The following is an 18,634-nucleotide window of genomic DNA, read 5'->3' on the forward strand; positions in this document are numbered from 1 at the left end:
GCTGTAAAAAATACAGTATATTAATACTAGTGTAAAATTGTACAGAACAGTACTTGAATAAATATACTTTGTTCCTCTCCACCACTGCACTTTCCAGTATATTGTTATATCTTTAAAAATACATAATATTAATGCAGAGGGATATGGTGGCAAATTTTAAACCTGATGTTCTGTATATCTGGGACTGTCCCTTTAAGAAGAAGGCGGAGCCTGTAGCAGCCTGAGGAAGTGGTGCCTGTCAGGCTCATTCTTCTCGTAAACCTAAACGGATTAATAAGCCATTACTAATGACAAAATAACAACTATTACAGAGACTATAGTTTTGACCCTTATCTCATTGTTTATAAAGTTTTTTACTTTGTAAATTGAGTCCGTGCAATAAAGAAAAGTATGTTTTGTGAGAGTGGGGGATACAGGAAGTTATCTGGCAACACAAGCTGTAACCTTCCGGCGCGGGAAAATCGTAAACAACACACACAGCGGAAGAAAGTCCTTTAATATAATAGTTGTGCTCTACAAACGTGACATTTTCGTCTGCTTATCTGGATATAACTTTTATTAGAGAAGGGGAAGCAAGAAGAAGTAACTCTCACGGTTCTTTAAAATCACAAAGTCTTCACTGTCTGGTTCTGAGAAATGCCAGAAACAAGGTTGCGTTTATAACGTTAGCTAGCTATCATGCTGCCGTAACGTTAGCTTCCACCTGTCTGGAGTATCGACGTTACCATGGATCGCTACAACGAGGTTAAACTGCTGCTGAAAAACTGGGAGCAGGAGTTTGTCAAACAGCACCAGAAGAAACCGAACAAGGTAATTTAAACGATAAACATTAGCTGACCTTTAAGATAACAGGTAGCAACAGAACTGCAACACATTGATTTGATTGAAGGTACCTTGCATGCATGTCATGTTTTTTTTTTTTACTTTGTGGATTCATTACGGTTCTGTTTGTCCAGGAGACGTGTCGCCTACTTATACAGTGTTCTTGATACCATTATAGTTTAATATAATAATGGTCTTTAATTTCCAGGAGGACATTGATCAAGCTCCAGAGGAGACCAGGAGTGAGTACAATGCATAATTTGCAGAAGAATATATTTGTGGCTCCTATATCTCAGGCACGAATAATCTGTTGAATAATATCTAGACTCATATCACAATATTGATATAATATCTTCATATCACCCCGATAATTGGAAATTTATATTGTTATTTATTGTTCCAATGAGGAAAATTAGAGCTGATAAATATTGGCTTGAATAACATTTGATTTGAGAAAATCTGTGAAATTTTAATTCTTACGCAAAATGATGAACTTTACTAGAAAAAATATATGGACATTTGAGGACTTTGAAATGTTTTTTGTTTTCGTAGCAGTAGTGATGTCAGTTAGATTTCGTTTGGTCAGAGTTAAGGAATATTTAAGGACTAGTGTGTAGGAATTTGTGGCGTCTGGTGGTGAGCTTGCAGATTGCAATCACATCATTTCACCTCCCCTGCCAAACATGTAGGAAACCCTACAGTAGCTGCATAACTCACACAAAACTAGAAAGGCCTTATCTAGAGCCAGTGTTTGGTTTGTCTGTTCTGGGCTACTGTAGAAACATTGCGGTGCAGCATGTCGAAAGAGAACTTGTGCCCTCTGTAGATATAAATCTCTTGTTCTAAGGTAGCGAAAAATTGATTATACACTAATGAAACCATACTTATGAATACTATATTCTGTTTCTGCTATATTCATTCAATAAATCCTCATATATCTCACACACTGGACCTTTAAATCATCCATCTTAGCCTTTCCTACCCTCAGGTGTGAATAAACTACAGGTTATATGAACTTTTTTGAAAATACAAAAATGTGAAATGATTCAGTTATCTTATCGGTATTGGTCCTGAGAAGCAGATAATTATACTTTATTTATCTATATCGTGCATCCCTAATTACATGTCTTTATTCCAGAGCTGTACAAGGAATACAGAAGTTTGAAACAAGCCAAAGAAAACAGCAGCAGGGATGCAGCTAGCGGACATGCTGAACAGTCCAGATCCACAGCCGAGGTCAACACAGCCCAGAAGGTACAGGTGAACAAGGTGAACAAAGTGTGTTTGTGACTGTGGTAGTAAGATAATTTGTTTGATATGACTTACTACCTGCTGTTGATCTATGTAGGAGTCAGAGTGTTGGGGTGCTCACCTGAACCGCAGTGCACAGCCTGCATCTACTCCCCAACTGACGGTGCAGGACAGAGACGGTCTCAAGGCTTCTGCCCAGTACTATGGCCTAAAGCTTAAAAACAACCTGACTGCTCTCAGTAAGGTGAGATACACTTGGATTGACACACACCACATTATAGTACAGTACACTTAAAAACTTGGGCTTCCTTGTTGTTGTAGGATAAAATCAACAAGTCTGATATAATAATAATAATTGTTTCTTTGTTTTTTTAGTGCTGATGCAGTGATTTTGTTTTGTTACTCCAGGAGAGGCCAGTCTCGCTGAAGAAATCTGTCCTTCCTGGTCGGATGCCTCTAAACTCCTTGAAAGATGGACAAACTGGACAGACAAACAGCCCCATCCCTGCCAAGACCACTTCCACTGACCCTGAATTCAGCCCTTTCTCACCGAGGTAATTACATGGAAGACAATATTGTACAGTAATGTTGGCTGCATGTCAATATTGTGCATTACTTACTGCTAAATATTTCATCAAGTTTTGCAGAATATTGCTTTGCAATTATATCTGCTACCAGCAACTAACAATTAACTAACTAACTAGCAGTTTACAGCACTACAGAGCAGAGAACAGCAGAAAACAATGTTTTTAATGACTTTCGCAGCTATGTACCCAACATTCAAATGTAATTCATGCTCTTTATCAGCAGTAATACTTATACTTCTGCCATCATAAGTTAGGCAGAATGTTCTCTAGCAGCTGTACAGAGGCAACTGGACTTGCTTGAGGTTCTTGAATAATCTTTATGAAGAACCTCAAGCACCTCCAGTTGCATACCTACAGCTCCTAAAGAAGATGTCTTGGATGACTGAGAATCTTCACAGAATGAGCCAGATAGCCATTTAAAAACATTTGTTTGAACAGAGTGATCATTAATGGTTCTTTATGAAAGAGCTTTCGTTAATTGTGTCCTTGTTTGCAGAAGAGTAAAGTCTTGCCTGGGGTCCCTGGCTTCACCATCACTCCACCCGGTGGAGCCTGAAGATCAGTTTGAACCATTTGAACCTTTCAAAGAGTCTTGTGAAGAACCTGCAAATGTTGGCACTAGTTGTAGTAGTAGTAAGAGTAGTAAAGTTATTAGTTCACAAAGTCTGAATGTCTCTGGTATAGCTCCGTCTCCAGCAAGATCCTCTGCCCTGTTGTCATCGTTGTCTTCTCCAGGTAGAGTAGGATCTTTAAGAGGAGATGTAGGAGTGACAGGAAAATTGAATGAAAGTACAGGAGCTTCAGGAGACAAAACAGATGTTGAAACTTTAAGAACTCCACATAAGGGTGTTGGTTCTGCAGGTGCTGGAACTCCGATTGGTTTGGGAGGAAGCCCACGGTGCGCTGGAGGTTTCAGAGGAGGAGCGGGAGGTAGAGGCATTGGAGCAAGGCCTTCTCCTGCCAGCAGACTTAGTTTTGTAGACAGAAAGTGGCTAGAGAGGTGTCAGGTGTTTGGAGAGATGGAGGCTGAGGAGAGGCCTGGAGCAGGCAACCAGGAGAAAGACCTGAAGAAAAGAGCAGAGGTAGAAAGAGAAGGAGAAACAGATGGAAAAATACAAGAAGATGAAAGAGTTGGAAAAGAAGAAATGGATGCAAGAGAAAGAAGAGAAGCAGTAGACTCAGGAAGAGATGAAGGGCTTAAGAGCATTACTAGTGATAAGATAGTCAGCGATGGTGCACCGAAACCTGCTCGACAAAATGCTGGAAAAAGCAGAGGAGGAGGGGAAGAAAAAGCTAAAAAGAAGGGAGGTGAGGAGATGGAAAGAGGACTGACGCCACCTCCGACACCAGAAGACGACGACGAGACTAGTCACAAATCCAAAGGTGCGGCGAAGAAAGGGAGGAAAAGGCAGAGAGAGGGAGAGAACATAGAGGGAGAGACGACAGAGGAGGAGGAAGGAGGAGTGAAGAAGAGGCGTAGGAAAGCCAAAAAGAAAGAGGAGAGCTCAGATGTAAACTCCAGCCCAGCTCAAGAAGGAGGGAAGAAGAGGAGAACCAAGAAAAAGGGGGATGAAGATGGAGACGCAGAAGAAAAGAAACAAACCAAGGTACCAAAAAAGGTACGCAAGTTTGTTTCTATCTCATCATACTGTGCTTTATCTCTTGTGCAGATGATTTAATTACAGTATTCATCCTGTCAAGGCTCCTCAGGAGAACTTGTTAGGCGAAATAGAGGAGGAATTTGGAGCCAAGAGAATGTATCACAGTCAGTCCGTCAGACCCAGGTAAGACCACACGTCTCTGGAGTGTAAAACAGTGTTAAAACTTCTCTATTTGTCTGTGAACAACAACAAAAAATATTTTCATGTATTTGTATAGAAGCATGAAAGGTGTGGAGGGTAACTTTGTGAAGATAAATCTGAAGAAGAAATCTCACGTCAAAGGATACGCACTCAGAGGTGTCGGTCTACGCAAACAGGTAGGTTTTGAGTGTGTGTGTGTGTGTGTGTGTGCGAGTGCTACACTTATGTGTCCAGGACTGGTGGCTAGTGTTTAGAGAAATTCTTTCAATTTAAGTGGAAAAAGACAACTTTTTTGCTTTAAGTTATTATACATATATCTTGATTGCACAGTGTAGTGACTAGAATCATCCACATTTGAGGCTTTTCCACACTGACAGCGACAAAAAATAAACAGCATGAAATTGTGAATATTTCAGAGGTGAAACTTCAACCTGCCTGACTGAAAAAAACACTTGTTAGTTGTGTTAACCCTGTTGTCATGAATCTCTCATGTGTTTTTTTAGTTGTACATGCAGAAGTTCCAGCTGAAAGGCGAACGTTACGGTGGAGGTGGTGGATTTTTTGGCAGAGGAAGGAGGGGTGGATTCAGAGGAGGGTTCAATCGGCAGGGTGACACCTGCTACAAGTGTGGAGGGACGGGACACTGGGCCATCGACTGCAAGGGACGAGGTAAAACACAGTGATGCTCATTCACAAATAAAGGACTGTTTAACAAAAAAAATGAGACAGACTCAAATCAGTATCGGGAAGACATCAACAACCGTTTCTGTTTTTAAGTTTCCCTGAAATTCATTATTGTGGCTTCAGCTCATAAGTATGTGTTGATAAGTATGAAAACTATGTATTTGATCTTCCTAAAGTTATTCATCTCCTCAACAATTAATGAAATCTTTCTTATGGTGTTGTATGAGCTAAACTGCCGTGATCTCTTTGAAGTTGAAGCCTATTTGCTTTAATACATCAGGATTATGTGTGAGGAATTGTTTGAATTACTGAACAACAAATACCTCTGACCTCCGTTTTGCAGCTCCTCCTCCTCCCGTTCCTGAAGACCCGCCTGCTGAAGAAGAGCCATTTGAACTGCCCACCCTGGAGGAGGTTGCCAGGGCAACAGGGACGCTGCGACCTCAGCCGCTGGGTACTCATGTTACAGAGTTACAGTTTCTATCAAATACTGTAATTTTGCTGCAGTAATGAAAACAACTTTAACAGTATCACAGTTATTTTTGTGTTTATTTGTTGTGTGTGTAAATCCTGATGTGTTTGCGTGTTCCAGTGGCATCTCCCAGTATCAGTGAGGAGCAGCCGGACCCGGAGAAGGAGGTGGACAGTCACCAGAAAGACGAGATGCTGCTGAATGTGATTCGTCCTGACTATGAACGTCCCGCTCCTCCCCCACCAGTGGAACCGCTGTATGATCTCACAGATGATGGGAAAGTCCGGGGTAAATGCTTACTGTGTTCTTTACATTGATAACCTTGTATAATTAAATACACACAGGATAAAAACAGACTGGACATTTGTTCAAACGTTTTGTTTGTGTCTGTTTAGAAACTCCTGCTGAGGTGTACGCCGCTCTGAGAGACCTCGGCTATCAGTCATTCAGACCAGGACAAGAGGAAGCCATCATGAGGATCCTGTCAGGTATGTTACAGGACCCACGTATGAGAACACACATCCACACAGCAACACATAATCTCTGTATTTATGTTTGCCTCTCACTTTTTCTTTAGGTCTTTCTACCCTCGTAGTGTTGTCCACAGGGATGGGTAAATCTTTATGCTATCAGCTCCCAGCCTACCTGTATGCACAGCGATCAACATCCATCACTTTGGTCATTTCACCTCTGGTCTCACTGATGGATGATCAGGTATTCACCTCTCCAGGGTTTCTGCAGGGCCTTAAAATATGTAACATCCAGTAATCTGAATTTTAGGCCTTAAAACATAAAAGCAAACTGTGCATGCACAAATGAAACTGATCTTAAAACGCATTCATAATGGTCTTAAAATTATCTTTAGCTTATCTTAACCTAACTTAACTTTCTGACCAAAATTTTGACATTTCTAGTCATGATTGAATAGTTCAGAGCTGATATACCCACTTACTTTGAACTGTGATTTTGGTGTGTGTGTGTGTGTGTGTGTGTGTGTGTGTGTGTGTGTGTGTGTGTGTGTGTGTGTGTGTGTGTAGCTGTCTGGCCTGCCAGCCAATCTGAAGGCAGCCTGTATCCACTCCAACATGACGATGAAGCAGAGAGAAGCTGCAATAGAAAAGGTAACAGCTGCAGTGAGGAGACAGTAAAGATTTCTGAAATTAAAGCCACATACCTGCATCTCACAACTCTTCTCCTCATTCATCCATTTATTTAATATAAAATACATAAGTACAAAATGTTCCCACACTCAGTCATTTATAATTCCCTTTTTTGTAAACAGTATAGAGGTGTTTTCACAGTCCAGTAATGATGTTTAAACCAAAGAAAAATCCTGAAACTTGCTCAGCTCAGTGTGTGTGCTCTCCTTCTTCTGTTTCTCCAGGTGAAGTCGGGTCAGGTGTGTGTGTTGCTCCTCTCTCCGGAGGCTCTGGTTGGTGGAGGTGGTTCGGGTGCGGGGTGTCTGCCCTCTGCTCAGGAGCTCCCTCCTGTGGCCTTCGCCTGTATAGACGAAGCTCACTGTGTCTCAGAGTGGTCACACAACTTCAGACCCTGCTACCTCAGACTCTGTAAGGTGGGTTAAAGATCGTGTGTGTGTGTGTGGGGGGGGTAACATCAGAAAAACACATTACATATGTGTCTTTGTAGGTTCTAAGGGAGCGTTTAGGAGTGCAGTGCTTGCTGGGACTCACGGCCACAGCCACACTGTCCACTGCCCTGGACATCGCTCGACATCTGGACATCTCTGATCAAGACGGCATCGCAGTCAGATCTGCAGCAGTGCCTCCTAATCTGTACCTGTCTGTGTCCATGGACAGAGAGAAGGATCAGGTGTGATGAGCTGCATGTTTCTCTACATCCAAAGGGTCTTGAACGTACTAAAAAATGTCTAAAATTTAAGAATAATTGTCTGTATGTAGCTGCAAGATTTACAGCAGTTTTATACACGTTTAGTTGTTGTGACATATTTGCTGTTCTCTTACTTTTTCCTTTCTGTCTCCTGCCTTTATCTTCTCAGGCCTTAGTTTCCTTGTTGAAAGGGGATCGTTTTGGTTGTTTGGACTCCATCATCGTTTACTGCACCAGAAGAGAGGAGACGGTCCGTGTGGCGGCGCTGCTCAGGACCTGCCTGCAGGGGGTGCTGCTGAAGGAAAACAAACAAACCAGCAGCAGCAGCAGTCAGACGCAAAACAACCCTGTTGGACAAAGAAAGAAAGAGCTGGGTAAGGGTGGAATAATTCATGGGATGTTTTTGATTGATTAAAACAGAGAATAACATGTTAGGGGAAGGGGTGAAATGTAAAATGACTACATCAGACACGTCAGATTAAATAAAAGAAGCTGTTACAGAAAGCTTTTGTAGCTTTTAAGTCAATGTTTCTGTCTTTTCTACATTTAGCGAGGAAGAAGATCCGCAAGCCTCTAAAGTGGCAGGCGGAGTCGTACCACGCCGGCTTGTCAGCGTCAGAGCGCCGCCGTGTCCAGAACAACTTCATGTGCGGGGAGCTCAGAATCGTGGTGGCCACCGTGGCGTTTGGCATGGGCCTCGATAAATCTGACGTCCGTGGTATCGTCCACTACAACATGCCCAAGGTGGGTACAGGCCTAATTTATCTAAAGCAAAATCTCTTCGAAACCGACTGCTTCTTCATTTTGAATCGTTGTGCAAGTAAGAAACTTTTACATGTAATGTACTCGGTTTGGGGCAAAACAAGACATTTGAGGACGACAGTTTGGGCTTTGGACATTTTTCACCATTTTCTGACATTTTATAAATCAAACAACTAACCGATTAATCCAGAAAATAAACAACAGATTAATCAACAATGAACATAATCGTTAATTTTAAACTCTAATTATATTCAAAAGGTACGAATACATTTGACCGTTAATTCTGATATTACAAGCAAAAACAAAGTTCTGTGCAAAAACTATTGTTTAAGTTATATTAATCAGTATTCCCTTACTGCAAAATGTTTTTCCAGAGCTTTGAGAGCTACGTTCAGGAGATTGGGAGAGCAGGAAGAGATGGAGAACCAGCGCACTGTCACCTCTTTCTGGACCCTGAGGTAAGACTATAAATATCTGTCTTTTTTGGTGCTGTCACCTACACTGTATATTTGTATAAATGAATTTGTGCGTGTGTCCGTTTTAGGGTGGGGACCTCCATGAGCTCCGTCGTCATATCTATGCAGACACAGTGGACTTCTACACAGTAAAGAAACTGGTGCAGAAAGTTTTCCCTCCGTGCAAATGTAGACAGATACACCAGAAACAACAGGAACTTCTGCAGGTAACTCCACCATGTACTCCATGTACTTCTACAAATGGCTTCAGTGCTAAAACCGAAACTTTCTGCTGAGTAAAAATGTCTGTGTGTGAAGGACATTGAAGACTCGGATCTGCTGGAAATGATGGATGTGTGTGATCAGGAGAGCAGCCTGAATCCCTCCACTCAGCAGGACGTAGCACAGATGGACCAATCAGTACCGTATGCTGCACATGTAATTAGAATAATTACTCTCTAACCTAATAAAATGCTGTTAACACTGAAGCAAATTGAAAATTTGAAGTTAAATAATTTGTGGCTGATTAGTTTTAGTTTATTTGCACAATGTGACCTTATTTTCCTGCAAGGAGGCGTCAAATCCTGATGCAGCAGAGCTCCAAGAAGAGAGAGATGAAGGAGAGGAAAAGCAACAGAAGCAGGATGAGGAGAAAGAGGAGCAGACAGCTGAACACAAAGAATCTGATGGTTTGATGAAGCACGAGGATGTGGAGGTGAAAGGAGCCGCGGATTGGCTGAGGGACCAGGGAGAGGAGAGCAGTGATTGGTCTAAAGAGCGAATGTGTCACACACATGAGAGAGCGATTCCCATCCAACAGACTGTGGAGACTCTGGACATCACAGAGGAAGGTGAGTGGAAACACACATGGGCATATGCCTGAATAAATCAATCAAAACATAGGCGAGAGGACAGCTATATATATATGAATTTATTCAGAATAAAGTATTATTTGGGAGCTTTAATGCTCCAAATGCACTAAATCCACAAGAAAGTAGGAGTAACAGCAGAAAAATTAGAACAAACCTGTTGAAAATACTCTTTCTCTTTCTTTCTTTATGTGTATTTCAGGTGTAGAAACGCTGCTCTGCTACTTGGAGCTGCATCCCCAGCGCTTTGTCGAACTTCTCCACCCGACGCTGTCTGTTTGTAAAGTCAGCTGCTACGATGGACCAAGACAGCTCCAGAAAATCACTAAAATGTATGAAATGTTTTTTACTATGCCTTAATACAGACCTCTGAAAGAGCTACATAAATGTGAGGAGGCTGTTTATTTTATTTTACTCTGCTTCCTACACAGTTGCCCTCCGGTTGCTGTGGTGTTGGCCAGAATGCGGATGGCAGGCGAGCGAGTGGAGTCATGTGCTGACGTGGAGTTTGATGTTGTCGAAGTGGCGGACACTATGGGATGGCAGCTTCCTCTTGTGAAGAGAGGACTCAGACAGCTGCAGTGGAGCACTGATAGAGGTACGTGTACGCTCTAATGAGAGTTTTACAAATATACGTACAGCTTGGCACCACTCTGACTCTTACTGACATCTCTGGTGTTAAATGTGGGTTTGGGTTTTTCACAGTCAGGGTTCATATAAAGAACTGAGAGTTTGGAAAAGGCTCAATTTTAGCTGTTAAGTTTTCAAGGTTAGAAAGCTACTTTGACTAACATGGGTGTCACAGTTTAGACGTGATGATAAAGGCTGAGAGAGTCGAGGTTCAGGTTTGTTCAGGTGCCTTGAAAGTGCTTGAATTTGACCCTTATAAGGCTGCACAAAGCCAGCATGGTGTGTAAGTTTCTGTTTGTCTTTTGGAGCGGTTCTTCTTTTTTCCTTGATGTTGCTTCAGTGGGCTTCAAATATTTTTTAATCCTCCTGGGGTAGATTTGGTTTGCAGACTTAAAAAAAACTCCAAGCACAAACACAGCAGAGAAAAAGATGTCACAGTTTGAATTAAGTTGTGTCAGATGGATAAAAGGCTCATGCAACAAACAGGGAAAAGCACTGTAGTGAATCACGCTGCTGTACTGTAACTGTCTTACCGCCTTTATTTGTGTTATAGAAAACAGACACCGGCAAAAAAAAGTGAACAGAGCTAAGCTGATGAATAGAGACCCTCAGCAAACTAACAAACTTCAATATTTGTGCTTCAGCTGGAGGACGCAGCGGTGTCCACGTTGAATTCTCCTCCTTATCCTTCTACTTCCGTTCCTATGGCGACCTCAGCGATGAGGAGATGGACAGAGTTTGTCAGTTCCTCCATGATCGAGTGCAGAACCAAGAGAGAACACAACTCTACCAGCTGACCGCCTGCTTCAAGGCCTTCAAAAGGTACACGCAGATACAGAAAAGTTGAATATCTGTCTTGCCCTCCAGTTTAATGTGTCATAACAACCTACAAATATTTTTTCACAGCCTTGAAATGTATTTTTAGATTGTTGAAAGAGAAGACGTACTGTAGCTCCTAATTGGCTCACTGGATTATTTGCCTCTGTTTCCACTTTGTTGTAACTGATCACATCAACCAAAAACAAAAATAAATGACACAAAAATCTGAATTTTTGATTTACTTTTTTAAAAAACTAATTTAATTCATGATGAATTAATGTAATAGGCCGTTTGTGAATGCAGGTTTGCTGATGGGTGACAGCTTTGACACTTGTGTCTGATTTGTGTTGCAGTGTTGCGTTCCACAGTGCGTCGTCCTGCGTCGACGATTTGGATGAGAGTCGCAGCCTCCAGCTGAAAAGCCTTCTCTCCGAGTACTTCGACAAGAGGCGAGACAAAAGCCACGCGCTCGCACCATTGGACCTCGAGGAGCTCGACAAATATAAGGTAAAAAACACTCGGGATGGTTACCAGGAGTTTGCGCCAGATCTGTGCCTTGAATTGTTTGAACATCGCAGTTTACTTGTGAATTTGTGTGTGTTTGTAGTTGTTAGACTGGGAGAATCAGATCAGAGCGGACATCAGGAGTTTTCTCTCCACCCGAAGTGATGAGAAGTTCTCTGGAAGAGCTGTCGCCAGAATCTTACACGGCATAGGTGAGAGCACATAAACACACAAATCTGATGACAGCTGCAGGAGCTCAGCTGCTGCACCAGTTGAGAGGACAAGTTAGTGACCGTTTGTCTAATGATGGTCAGGATTTGACTCAGTTGCGAGTATGGGTAGGTTCTGATATTCAGCTTTTGTGGGTGCGGATTTGCAAACCTGGACCTGTGCAGGACTCTGAATCATGTAGCTTTAAAATTCTGAAGCCTGAAATGCAGCAAAAGCGATGACTGACACGCTTCATTTGATGTGCGTCGATTCATGGCCGACTGCAGGCGTCAGATTTTACATGCCTGCACCACAGAACAAGCAGTATTTTAGGAAAAGGTCGCTATTCAGGCAAAAATGTTCTATATTACAGATACCCCCGGTAATTTTCTCTTTATTTGTATTTATAACATTACATGAAATGCCAACACTATAGAAGATTTTGGCCATTTAAAACAGTTAGACTTCAAAACTTTAAATGTGTTCAGTGTGTTTGGGCCTGTTAATGAATAAAGTCCGCTTTAGCAATTCAGTGCCTCAACTACAAAGCTGAACAGCAGGTCATCCAGTGAAAGTTACCTAAAGGACTTTTAAACCTCTAGAGGGTGTTATAGGATCATCTATAGAAGAAATGGAGAGCTTGCAATGTCAAGCTCAGAGTGTATTCTTTGATTCTTTAACCAACTGAGGCTGGGGTCAGATAGTATGATAGAAAATTCAGTTTTGCTCTAAATAAAGCTCTGAGCCAGATTTCTGCAACATTTAGGAGAAGCAAATCAGGGATGGCATAGCATGGTGGACCGTATGAACAAAAGGGACAATGAAAAAGTCCATAACCTCTATCATTTTATCCCAGACGAGCTTTAATAATCTGAGCCTGGCATTAAGTTCAGTTTTCAGCTGTGGGTCAACAGATGTGTGCTTTGCATTCGGCCAAAGTTGAACCCCACCCTCTGTTTCAGGGAGTCCTTGTTATCCTGCTCAAGTCTACGGCAAGGACAGACGCTACTGGAGGAAGTACATCCAGTTCGACTTTAACCAGCTCATCAGACTGGCCACTCAGGAAATCATTTGCTTCAAGTGACCGACCACATGCGCATGTCTTCACACACACAGGTCTGCGCACACACACCATCCACGGACTCACACATTCATGCTACTGTTGTCTGGTTTTGATGGATTTGACCAGAAATCATTTTTATTACGTCATGTTGAATTATTTAACATTTGATATTTTCTATAATGTAAAATTTAATACACAAAAATAGTGTACATATATATTTTTCTTTGCAGGCTGTAATTAAATAAAATCTCTATTTTTCTACCTTTAAACTTGCAGTAAAAATTATTTAAAATATCTCAGGACTACCTCTGCTGAAAAAACTAATTTCTGGTTTGTGTTATATCGTTGAAAAAACCCTCTTATCTTGGTTTGTTTGATTTGTACATGATCTGAAACCTCACAGAAAATAAAAGTCCTGTCCACAAAATGAACTGGTATGAGGAAGTAAAAAGAGAAGAGTAAATCGGGATTTGAACTATGTCACTGATGACTCAGGAAACTTTAAACATTTGACAAGACTGCAAATATTGACCAGTGCTCAATGGGGTACGTTGTCACAGAAAAATGTATGTGTGATTAATCATTTCCTGACCATCGTATGGGATTTTCCTCAATTTTCCTCAACCTTTGTTAAATATTTACTCAACATCAGCATGTGGACAAGACATGAAATATGAATATGAAAAGTGAGTTAAGCTCTATTGTGCAACTGCATACCTGAACGTCATTATGTTTGGTGTGTAGTTTCAGAACAGTCACCATGTTTTCTAGTTAAAGTTAAAAGTGAGGAGCAGTCACAGCCCAGTGACTGTTGCATCATGGGAAGGAAAGGCTTAGAGTTAATTTTCTGAGTTAAGGGAATAGCTTTGACATTTGGCAATGAATTAGATGAGAAATTCGAAACAACTCTAATGTCTGTCTGGTAAATATGGAGCCACGGCCAGCAGTTGGTTAGCTTAGCTTAGCATAACAACAGCATGCCCACCAGCATCCAGGCTTTATGCTAAGCTAACATCCGACCTGAGAGTGGATTGACCATCTCTTTAAATATTTTGGAACTGAACAGTATAGTATTTTACTTCTTTATGATTCTTCATTAGTTTGTTGAGATCTGCAAAATCTTCCAGACATTTCCACTCCTGTGTAGTAAAGTCGCATCACAACACCGAAACTAAAGACAAAAAAGCTTAAAGGAGCAATGTGTAGTGACGACATGTTGAAAAATGAGTGCAGCAGTCCAAATGGCGAGTTGGAGCCGTAGACGGGCTGCAGGAACACCGCAGGAGCGCAAACAAGTGGCACATTGTAATTTGACAATAAAAACAGCAATGAGTCTGACAGTACAAGTTGATCAACTGTTTATAGCTGTCAGTTGTCTGTCAATGTTTGAGCCACTGCTTTTTTTTTTTTTTGAACCTGTTATCCTGAAAATAAAAGCGCACTGATCTGAAAACATACACTCTGGAGTTTGAGTTAAGTGATGGCCTGTCTCACTGCCTGCCGAACACCATTAACATTTTGCTCAATTTAACTGTTAAAAACCTCCACTCCTTCTAAAAGATTATTGATGATTTCTTATGTGAACGTTTGGCATTAATTTGAAGTCATTCTAGCCCGGAATAGAAATTTCAAAGGGGGATGTCAGAGAAAAGAGTATTTAACATGTTTCCTGAATATCTGTTTACATATCATGGTCATTTTATGATTTAGTGCTGTGAATATATTACAGATTTCTCCTTTAAGTTATCCTGTCAGAGCCTTAGCAGCAGGGCTCCACCAGTAGTTTAAAGACAGGAGCTTGATGCAGATTATTTTTACTGAATATTTTTCACAATGTTCAATATCTTTAAATATGGTCAAAGCAAGTATTTGTCATTTTTTGCTGAGAACTGTACTCTGGTCTGAAATTAATGACTGCTGTCATCCAGTGGGCCAGATTGGGCCTTTTGCAGAGCCAGTTCTGGCCCATGGGCCATGTGTTTGACACCTATGATTTAATATGTTTTGAAACTGAAAGAAATGTCAAATGTGACGCATACAAACATAACAACAAACAATGTCAAACGTGTTCAAAATGATTTTCTAATGCAAATGAATCCAGCTGAAAGCTAAAACTTGCTCTTTAGAATGAGGCGAGTGAAACGCAGCAATGCGAAAATCCAGGATAAGAAGCAGCTCTGCTGCTGCTGAGCTTTCTTCTTTCTGGACGGTGGACTCTGGCTTTTACATATCTGCTCTGGCTCTGACAGCATGTCGTAAAATGTGAAGAAATCTGCCTGATGAGCATATATATACTGAGGAGTCTTTGGCTAACAGTTCCAAACTCTGACAGCTGACTGAGCTGTAGAGATGAAAACAAACTTTCATGGTCATCTTTCCACTGTTCATCAATCTCTGGATTTATTACACTAAGGTTATGCACTGCTTAACTCAGAGGTCAACAGCAGCGTGCTCTGGTAGTATCAGCTTTTAGTTAATAATATACGTAATGCAGTGAGAGAAGCCAGGAAAAGAAAAACTGACCACGAAATCAGCCCCTTCTGGGAAAGGTTAAGTAAAGTTCAGTGACAATGGTGACGGTGACAGCTGAAACTTTATTCTTGAACATTTTGGCAGCAACAAAAATACTTTTTAAAAAATGTGGTTGGGTGAAATGGAGCTGATCTCTCCTGTGAACTTGTGACAATGGGCCTTTGTCACAGCAGCCGTTGTGGCTTGTCATTGTAGGAAAAGCTCAGGTGTTACCAGTAACATTAACAATGGCTCTGTTCTATTCAAGTGTCCCAGGAGGTCATGACAGCGTGACAGCAAGACAACATGAACAATTTGTCCTGCTGAAACATGTCAAAATGTCTTCTGTGAAAAAAATCCCGTGAGCCGCTCTGAAATAATCACACAGGCAAGAATAGCTTAGAGACAAAGAACTGCCTTTTCTCTATTGCAAAGCAAAATATAAACCTGAAGAAAGTATTATAAAGTTGCATCATTAGAAAACAAAATTACTCTGTGGATAAAGGAAATTTTTAATAATTTACAGCTGGAAAAAATATAATTGTATTATTATGACTTAAGGGATGAAGTAACCATGCTCACTGTAAAACAAAGCTCTTAAAAAAAAAGCTCCACAACTTTACTAGCAGTTCTGTCAGACTTTTAAGGGATCGATTGAAATAACCCAGGATCGAGCAGTATCATAACTTCTGCCCAGATCTAGAAAAAACAAAAAAATTGCATTTTATTTATTTATTTTTTTTTTTGCCACAAGCGTTCTTAAATGTAATGTGACGTGTGATTGGTCCACTACCGCAGCAGCTATAAACCCACTCAGTCTGTAGTGTGGTGACTAGCAGTAAACATGAATCATCCACAGCTGAAGATGAAGGGAGGGCCATTAGATTTGCAGGCATTTTGTTTAGAAATCAAAGCCGTGGAGAAATTAAAACTTTGACCTGTTGGTGGCGCCAGAGAAAAAGTCAGAGGATCACCAGAATCACCAGGGCGCATTCTCAGGTGACCATGAATGTCAGAACAGAGAAGGAAAGATGCACGCACCAAAAAAAAAAGCTCCTGTTTAAGCAAATTATTTGCGTGATGTTAGGAGTCTGGGGCCACAAACTGAGCTCCAGGCTCTTCCTCAGTCAGAGGAAGAGCCTGGAGCTCGACGAGTCACACAAATCAATTCCTTAAAGAGGAGGGTTTTTTTTGTGCAGATCGTTCCTTCTCTGTTACAGGTGCTTTTATGATCCAGCACCCATCCGTCTGGGCCTATGGATGTGCGTGTCTTTTGAATTTTTTTTTGCAATGAATGTTGTGCAAATAGGAATATTCAGGCATTTCCAAACCATAAAAAAGGGCAAGAAAGAAGAAGAAGAAAACCTGGGTTAACAAAGAAAGTTGACTCTCTGACTGGAGTTTTGGTTTTGTTTTGTTTTTGAGACAGCTCATGCAAAAAAAGAAAAGCCAGGCTTCCTTTGTAGTGCAGCCCTCTGCAGTGTGAAAGTCGTTTTGTATTTATTTTATGTACCAAATTTTGCGCCAATTCATTTGTAGATATTGACATGATGATGGTGATTAATTTACCAGTTTGTGGCGCTTAAGGAAAAGTCAGGGTTCATCCTCTGGACGCCAGTAATTGTTGAGATATTTCAGTCAAAGCCGATATAAACCTGCTGCCAGTCAGTAGGATTCACCCTGTGAGGACCATGAATGTCTGTGCAGAATTTTATGTCACATTTTATGTCACTTTTATGTCCAAGAGTCGTTGTGATGAACTGACTGTCCTCTGCTCTTTCTCCCGTCTCAGTCTGTCATCTTTATTTATCACTGCCTGATAAACCTCTTTATGAACTACCCCTCCAGCTATCTGGAGTTACAAGTCTTCCCTTTGTCTGTCCTTTCTTTTCGTTTCCTGTCTGTAAAATCTGCCGGCGATGAAGTATGCTGTATAATGTATGAGAAGCTCAAAGGTCCAGTTTTAGAGGGAATTATTGCATGTTTTATTGGGGGAGAACAGTAAATTACGTGACTCCAGGGGCTCGTAAAACCTCTGAAAATGTACAATAGAAGTTAAGAATTATGGATTGCTTTTGTTGGAAAGCTGACTTCAGGGAAATCCGCTTTTCCTTTCGTCAGCGGCTGTGCTGTACTCTGCAGATTTTTTTTCACAGCGTGTGCTTAAAGGATGAGTCCGCAGCATAAATGTGGTCATTAAATGTGTCATGTTGTCTGATAGTTAAAGTCAGACGCTGGTCATGCTTGGGATTATACTGTATATGCATAGGTTATGTCTCTGTCTCTGTGTGATGAGTTGTCAGCGCACTCTGTCCCTAATGAAGACGCTCACATAACCTGTAGATCAAGATTAGACGAGGAAGATAAAGTAAAGTTTCCACTACACCTCTGGCTTCATTCACACAAAGTCAACGGATGCGATCTGTCTGCAGGCTGACGGTAAACAAAAGGGTGATTCCACTGCACCTGCTCTCATCCCAAACTGACAGCTATTTTATACAAGGGAAAAACAACTAGACATCTTTATTTATAAGACACACCTGTAAATAGGTTTTCTGATGAGTTGAGAATCACAAAATGTTTTTCAGAAATTAGTAGAACTCTTGCGACATGGATACAGTCCAAAGCTCTGAATAAATAAATACATTATATATTATATTTAAGATATTTTCAGAAACAAAAAGCAGACTTCTTACGCCTCAGAGGAACCATTTGCTTTGGGTTCCTTTAGACTAGATTCTACAGAGGTCAAACCACCTCAGCAAGTCACTTTTAATTAAAGACACACCTCAGGCAAATTCAAGCTTATCTGGCTTATTTAAGTTGGCATGTATTTTAGTCACTTAAAAAAGACATCCACCTGAAAAAATCAATATCAGCGTAAGCGTATGTTATATTTAGAATATTGCCATCATAAGACTTTGCCGTCAGACAGCCTTTTCCAACATGAAACTGCTGTTATATAAGCCAAATATCACTTTCTCCAAACCAACCAAACTCCATTGGGAAAAACAGTAATTTTACCTTGCAGGACACAGGAGTTGCTGGTCTACTGCTGTCTCAAGCTGTTTGTTAGTGTGTGTTATTTTATGATGTCTGTGTTTTAAAACTTAAGGTTGGACTAACAGAAGTCCACAAGCACTAACCGTTTAAGGCAGCAGTGGACGAGCAGCTCTTGTGTTCTGTGAGATAAAACGACTGTTTTTGCCCATGGAGTTTGGTTGGTTTGGAGAGGCCAACATTTGGCTCATAAAACTGTGGTTTTCTGATGGAAGAGGCTGTCTTGCACTGATATTGATGGCTTAAGTGTGTTTTGCTGCTGATCCTGTCCACAGCAGTACATTG

At 41.1% G+C, this 18,634-nt stretch overlaps 1 protein-coding gene across 1 annotated transcript; it reads left to right on the forward strand.

Moving 5' to 3' along the window:
- Positions 1–362: 362 nt before the first annotated feature.
- Positions 363–13,047, forward strand: recql4 (RecQ helicase-like 4). The gene is made up of 28 exons (XM_084739740.1): positions 363–810; positions 1,031–1,064; positions 1,961–2,076; positions 2,171–2,317; positions 2,482–2,627; positions 3,157–4,279; positions 4,362–4,444; positions 4,539–4,638; positions 4,966–5,131; positions 5,490–5,600; positions 5,739–5,906; positions 6,014–6,106; positions 6,196–6,332; positions 6,656–6,739; positions 7,003–7,191; positions 7,266–7,448; positions 7,636–7,840; positions 8,017–8,210; positions 8,603–8,686; positions 8,773–8,910; positions 9,002–9,121; positions 9,255–9,534; positions 9,755–9,884; positions 9,984–10,150; positions 10,827–11,004; positions 11,355–11,508; positions 11,609–11,717; positions 12,678–13,047. The coding sequence occupies exons 1-28, from the start codon at positions 727–729 to the stop codon at positions 12,797–12,799; spliced, it is 4,845 nt and encodes a 1,614-aa protein (XP_084595866.1). The 5' UTR covers positions 363–726; the 3' UTR covers positions 12,800–13,047.
- Positions 13,048–18,634: the final 5,587 nt, after the last annotated feature.

Source organism: Lutjanus erythropterus, chromosome 16, assembly GCF_056507025.1.
Source record: "Lutjanus erythropterus isolate fLutEry1 chromosome 16, fLutEry1.hap2, whole genome shotgun sequence".
Lineage (NCBI taxonomy): Eukaryota > Metazoa > Chordata > Actinopteri > Lutjaniformes > Lutjanidae > Lutjanus > Lutjanus erythropterus.

Excerpts from the sequence above, each read along its gene's own strand:
- recql4 (XM_084739740.1), top strand. The coding sequence starts at position 727 with ATGGATCGCTACAACGAGGTTAAACTGCTGCTGAAAAACTGGGAGCAG. Across the intron at positions 8,211-8,602 it reads TCCACTACAACATGCCCAAG|AGCTTTGAGAGCTACGTTCA; the intron begins GTGGGTACAGGC and ends ATGTTTTTCCAG. Across the intron at positions 10,151-10,826 it reads GCAGTGGAGCACTGATAGAG|CTGGAGGACGCAGCGGTGTC; the intron begins GTACGTGTACGC and ends TTTGTGCTTCAG.